The 6,657-nt window shown below is 43.8% G+C and overlaps 1 protein-coding gene across 1 annotated transcript; it reads left to right on the forward strand.

The window, feature by feature from the left end:
* The first annotated feature begins 291 nt into the window (after nucleotides 1–291).
* Nucleotides 292–6,330, forward strand: dlc (deltaC). Its single transcript, XM_014214088.3, has 9 exons — nucleotides 292–601; nucleotides 698–937; nucleotides 1,510–1,570; nucleotides 1,811–2,068; nucleotides 2,473–2,834; nucleotides 2,943–3,159; nucleotides 3,768–4,470; nucleotides 4,705–4,822; nucleotides 4,947–6,330. Exons 1-9 carry the CDS (start codon nucleotides 551–553, stop codon nucleotides 4,950–4,952), a joined length of 2,016 nt encoding a protein of 671 aa, XP_014069563.3. The 5' UTR covers nucleotides 292–550; the 3' UTR covers nucleotides 4,953–6,330.
* The last annotated feature ends 327 nt before the right edge of the window (nucleotides 6,331–6,657 follow it).

Below are 6,657 nucleotides of genomic sequence, written 5' to 3' on the forward strand. Positions count from 1 at the left end.
TTTAGGTTAGGTCTCTTCGCAGTTCTTTCAACGTATATATATATATATATAGCCTATTTCTTCACATTTCCGTTCAGGTATGTGGCTGAAGTGTCCATAGAGCCTTAAACTTAAATGGGTTTGCATTTCGTTATATTACCCTATCCAATTTGGTGACACAGAATCAAAGCACATCGTAAACAGTCCCCAAATTGCATCCAAGTCTGCACAGCCTTTGACACACACCCCTTCATTCGCGCCCACTTCCTCCCCCCTCATGCTGGAAGGAGGTATAAAATCCCTGGTGCACGTTCCACTTCACGTAACTAAAGGTAGAAGTCCAGAGTGCAACTGCTCCGCAGAGCAAAGGGATTTTATTTTCGTTGTGAGCTCCATTTCTATTAAGAATTGTCTGAAGACTAAAAAAATCTGACAAGAAGTGCGCTCTATTGTTACATTTCGCACGTGATATTTTTTTTCTTGTTTTGGGATACAATACATTTCCCCTCTATATTGGATATCTGGCGCTGTCTGCTAAACTTTCATAGCAGACGAAGAAACACTTCCCAGAATGGCTCATTTGTTATTAACGTGTTTTTTGTCGTTGATATCAACGCAACTGGTGAGTACCCGTACAAGATTGATAGTTATGTTATGAGTTGGTAACCTGTGCAGTCGCGCCTTTTACGCACTGATATGTACTTATTCTTTCCTGTAGGTCGAGTCGTCCGGTGTGTTTGAGTTGAAAGTACACTCCTTCAGTAGTACCCGTAGTGTCTGTAAACGGTCTAGGGACTGCCAGATATTCTTCCGAGTCTGCCTTAAACATTCCCAAGATGTCATCTCACCTGAGCCCCCCTGCACCTATGGCATGGGACTGACCGAAATCTTCAGTGCCGACCCGAGCTCCATCTCCAGTAGCGTACCCATCAGAGTGCCTTTCCATTTCAAGTGGCCGGTGAGTAGCCTACTGTACACATACTCAATATACCATAGAGCTGATGGGAAATTAAAGGTCCAATGCAGCAGTTTTTATCTCAATATCAAATCCTTTCTGGGTAACAATTAAGTGCCTTACTGTGATTGTTTTCAAATAAATGGTAAAGAAGAAACAAAAATGTCTTCTTAGTAAAGAGCAATTTCGCATGTGAGAATTTTGCTAGGACTGACTGGGAGTGGGGAATTCTCTTATTTGTCTATTAACTAATGTACCACCGGGTGATGTCATCCGGCAGGCCAAAACTCCATCTCATCAAAACAGGCTGAAATTTCAGGCAGTCTTTACAAACACCTCTTACACTAAAATGGCATTATCATCATTTTCACAATGTCACTGTATTATGGAAATATATTTAAAACAAAGGGAAATCACGTTTTTTTACAGCACTGTGCCTTTAATGGTTAATGTCTGTGGTACATTTCATAGATTGGGTAATGGCATGAAGCTTTTCATGATGAGTTTACACTTTAAATAATCTCGCCTTTTACAGCTTTTTGACAAAGTATATATTTTTCCTGTGTGGATTGTAGGGTACATTCTCGCTCATTGTTGAAGCCTGGAACGCAGAGTCCTCGGACGGCCAGTCCACAGGTAGGTAGCCTTCAGTGCACACTCCCTCTAGAGGACGGAGTGAAAGTGGCTTTGATATTCCTCTAACAGTCAATCCCAGCACAAGCGTTTGAGTATAAACACGTTTTACGTATTTGCAAAAATACGGTCATATTTGATTAGACAATATATATAGATTTTTTTTAAAGCTATTAACTCACAAGATTGTATTTTAGGAATGTATTTTCTTTTTCGTCTGCTCAATGTCTCTCTCTTTAATAGAAAACCAGAATAACTTGATCAGCCGCTTGGCCACCCGTAGAAGACTAGACATTGGCGAGGATTGGTCACAGGATGTACATTTTGAAGAGCAAAGTGAACTTCGTTATTCTTACCACGTTGTCTGCGATGAAAACTACCACGGTGACAGCTGCTCAGACTACTGCCGTCCCCGTGACGACCCATTCGGACACTATACTTGTGATGCCGCGGGCACCAGAATGTGCCTGTCGGGTTGGAAAGGAGAATATTGTTCAGAACGTAAGTGTACAGAAGGACTACAAAGTTTTTTAAACGATAAAGCCAAGTCTTTGAATTTTTTTTAAGGTTGTTCAGAATTCTTGAAATAGTTAATTCAGACATTTCAACGACATATTCTGGTAAAAAAAAAAAATATGCTTCTGTCTATTCAAATATAGAGTTTGCATCTTTTGTTCGGGCCAACCATGGAAGCTGAGTGTATGGTTTAACAGCGACACGCGTTGGAACTTAATGTGCGCTCCCTTGCTTGAACAAATATGGCATGTGTTCCTTTTGTGTGCGTACCAGCTGCTTAGTTTAGTACTTAACAAATACTTGATGTGTCTGAGCTCAGTGAAGGGGTGGTTGTTTTGTGATTAGAAAGGGAAACACTCATTCCAAAAAATTTCCCCCTATCTCTAAAGCCATCTGCTGGTCTGGCTGTAGTGAGAAGCACGGTTATTGTGAGGCCCCTGGCGAGTGCAAGTGCCGCCTTGGGTGGCAGGGACCCCTCTGTGACGAGTGCGTCCGCTATCCAGGCTGCTTGCATGGCACCTGCGGCCAGCCGTGGCAGTGCGACTGTAAAGAGGGCTGGGGAGGACTGTTCTGCAACCAGGACCTCAATTACTGCACCAACCACAAGCCCTGCATGAACGATGCTCCCTGCACCAACACAGGCCAGGGCAGCTACACCTGTACCTGCAGGCCGGGCTTCAGTGGCAACAATTGTGAGATCGAAACCAACGAGTGTGACAGCAACCCCTGCAAGAACGGAGGCAGCTGCAATGTAAGTTCTGTGTTGCATTTATCTCTCAGGATTAAAAGCGCCTACTCACAGTCCAAGTCTTTAATTGTCCACTATGAAACGCAAACCTATCCCTTTTTATATTACCAGGATCGGGAGAATGACTACACCTGTACCTGCCCCCAAGGCTTCTACGGGAAGAACTGTGAGATCAGTGCGATGACCTGTGCCGACGGGCCCTGCTTCAACGGTGGCACCTGCATGGAGCAGGTGACCGGTGGTTACTCCTGCCGCTGTCCTGCCGGCTACATGGGCTCCAACTGCGAGAAGAAGATTGACCGCTGCAGCAACAACCCCTGTGCTAACGGTAAGCATCCCCCTAACAGCACAACCACTGTCTTGGTGAGGGAAACCTACCAGGACTTCTGATTGTTATGTTGGAACTGCTCACAAACTCTTATCTGTACGCCTGACGACAAAACTCAACCTGTGCCGTGACACATTCTTTGGCAGTTACCATCATGGGTTTTTAGAAATGTTTTCTTTTTTGCACGTAAACTCAGTTTTGTTTTGACATGCATCCAGTCCGAGCCTAAAATGTAAAAAATGCAGCATAGGCATGATACCAAAGACACTTGGCTCTTGGCTCAGACTGATATAAGGGGTGAGATAAAGCTGTCATTATGAGGTGGAAAAAACTAGTCTTAGAATGTTGTGGGCTGTTTTGTCCCCTCTAGGTCCTCATTAGCTACACTGTACTGTACTTCATGTGGGAATGAGCACAAGCTTATCTGTAATTGGCTAAATTCCTGTTGGTGTAGGAAGCAAATATGCACAGTATATATTTGCCTTCCATAAGAAGCTTTGCCACTCATACCTGCACTTCAAGTTTTGATAAACATGTTGAGTGTGCAGTGATTAGAACCCCCCCCCCCCCCCCCCCCCCCCCTGTCTGTCTGTCTGTCTCTGTGATAGGTGGCCAGTGCCTGGATCTGGGCCACAGCCTGATGTGTCGTTGTCGTCCTGGCTTCACTGGGCCGCGCTGCGAGACCAACATCGATGACTGCGCCCGCAACCCCTGCCACAACGCTGGGACCTGCGTGGACGGCGTCAACGACTTTACCTGCACCTGCACCCTGGGCTTCACCAGGAAGGACTGCAGCGTCCGCGCCGATGCATGCTCCGTCTTCCCCTGCCAGAATGGAGGCACCTGCTACACCCACTTCACCGGACCGGTGTGCCAGTGCCCGGCCAGCTTCATGGGCTCCCGATGCGAGTTTAGCCTCAAACCCACCGCCAAGCCCAAGGCAGACGGCTTGCCCGCAGTCCTGGTTGTCTCCTTCGCCCTGGGCCTGGTCACCCTCACCCTTGTGGTGTGTGCTGCCATCGTGGTCCTAAGCCAGATAAGGCGCGGGCGGAAGGCCATGGCGTCTTCCGTCCGTAACGACCTGGAGACGGTCAACAACCGGCCCATAGGTGGTTCCAACCCCTTGTCCAGCCTCCGAGAGAAGGAAGCCTTCCTCATCCCCGGCGGCCATTACAAGGTGTCCAATAAGGACGCAGCGCTGACTTCGGGCCCCGCAGACAAAAACGGAGACAAGGCGGCCTACAAGCAGAAGATGGTTGACTACAACTTGGCCAAGGAGGAGGACCGTCATGCCAAGAACAAATTTGACCAGTAAGTATGCCTCGTCAAACTCAAACGGCATTGTGCCAATGAAGCAGAGAGTACGTGATCACCAGTGCCCTAGAGTTTGGAGTGCTTGTATTGAACCCAGCAACATGTTACAACTTGATCTCTCACTATGTGACGCTCAGGCTTTATCAGATTTTTGAAACCCTCATGTATGATTCCATGGCGCCTATGGAACCAAACCTGACCTCCTTTCCCTCCCTCTATCTCTTTCAACAGGAAATCAGAAGGCAGCATAATGGTTCCACCAATGAGCTTCCCTAAAGAAGGCTTGTACCACCCAGTCTTCATCATCCAGACTGAACAGCAAGCTGAACAGTGTGTCTTTGCTACTGAGGTAAGCAGCTCCTCCCATTCAAACAGGTTATTATTAAGAGTTTATGAAGGAAGTTATTGTCAACTAACTTTTTCAAGATTTGATTGGTAACTTTCTCCCTCTCTCTATAATTTCCCCACCTTAGGTTTAACACAGTATTCCGACACCAAGAGTACTGTGACCAACAAGGGCTTTGCCTGATCATGTTTACAATCTTTCAAAGACAATTCAAAGAATTGAAGAGGATATATTAAATCAACATGTATTATTTAATATTTATTCATGCTGCTCATTAAAATGAACTTTTTCACAACATTGACAATTTTGGATACAATAAGTGAAAAGTGGGGGTGGAGAGTAAAAAGAATGTTCCGGCATAATTTGCACTACATTTTTAAATCTAATATAATTTGCTTTGTGTTAAATTTTAACAAAAAGAAAACTTTCTTCGGAAGAGTGCCAAGGATTCACCATTCACAGAGAAGCAGGACCTTTTTCTCCCCTGATGCCTTATCGAAAAGAAAACGACATCTCAATTAATCTAGAGGGGCCTTTTTACAAACTATGAATATGATATCACTGCAATCCACTTGAGAATCAAAATTAACAGCAAGGACATTTGTGGCCTATTTGTTTTTTGTTTTTTTTGTGTCAAAGTGGGAAACAATGTTGAAGCTATCAAAGAACTGAAGATTCAGGTTTACTGAAAGCTTAGATGGACAGTTGTCTACAAATATCTGTGAGTTTGTAGTGGCTGTATGTCATATCTAGGCCTTCAAGTCCCTAAACTGGACTCCCTTTACCTATGGAAATAAATCACCAATGTGCTCCATCTTTCAGCGCATTACATGTACAGTATACTTAGGAAAATCTTATCAAGTGCCTGATCTTTAAATTATGCTATGACTTAAGGAAAAATGGTACTGATCTTACACACTGACATTTTGTATGTGTCCTTTTGTGTTTGTTTGATACTGTACATGTTTTTTCAGTCTCTTCCGGAGTATTTTTTTTTATTTTTTTTTTACAAACATACCAGAAAGTCTTATTTGAACCAGTTGAAAGTCGTAGTACATGTAATTTGTACAGTTTGATTTTCTCAATGTCTTTCAATTTACAGCTTCCATCTTGCCAAACACCCAGTGCTTTTATGGCATTCCCTTGACTTGAATGAAGTGCATTATGCATAAACTCTGCTTCCCCGATGACAAAATATCCTAGTTTTTTTTAACCGACAGTGCTGGATCTTTAAAAATATGTTTATTTTTTACAGAGTGAAGGACTCCAAAGAGGTTGTTCTTTTTAATTTGAAACCAAATAGATGTTTTTTTTTATTTTAATATTTGTATTATTGTCCTCTTTAATTTAACAATGCAATGTGTACATAACCATGAGATATTCTTTCTATTTAATTTTTTTGTACATCATTTGTATTTATGAAGAGAATTGTATATATGTCTATGTTGTGACTATTGTCACAAAGTCCCCCAAAATATATTTTTTTCATAATAAATCAGAGAAAACAGTAATTCATGTGTTGTCTTCCACTGGGGGTTGGGGTCTTTGGGCTGCTCGCTTGATGTTTATGGTAAGTAGATGGGACATGGGGCTCAAGTCGATGGGGCCCATTTACTTTTGTTGCTGGGCCCCTTGAACCCTCCTAGATAGGCCAACCCCTGCTATCACAGAAAGGGAATCACGTGGATGACGCTAGCAGATTGTTGCCTAGGAGGAGGCTGCGGTGCTGTTTGGAGATGCATCATCTAGGGATTCATGTGCCAGGCTAGAAAAGGGAGAGATCCTACAGGGTGTTTTCTCTAAAGCCTGGGGCATAGTTCCCACAGCATACATTATCT

This window comes from Salmo salar, chromosome 09, assembly GCF_965601325.2.
Source record: "Salmo salar chromosome 09, fSalSal1, whole genome shotgun sequence".
In the NCBI taxonomy this organism is placed as follows: Eukaryota; Metazoa; Chordata; class Actinopteri; order Salmoniformes; family Salmonidae; genus Salmo; species Salmo salar.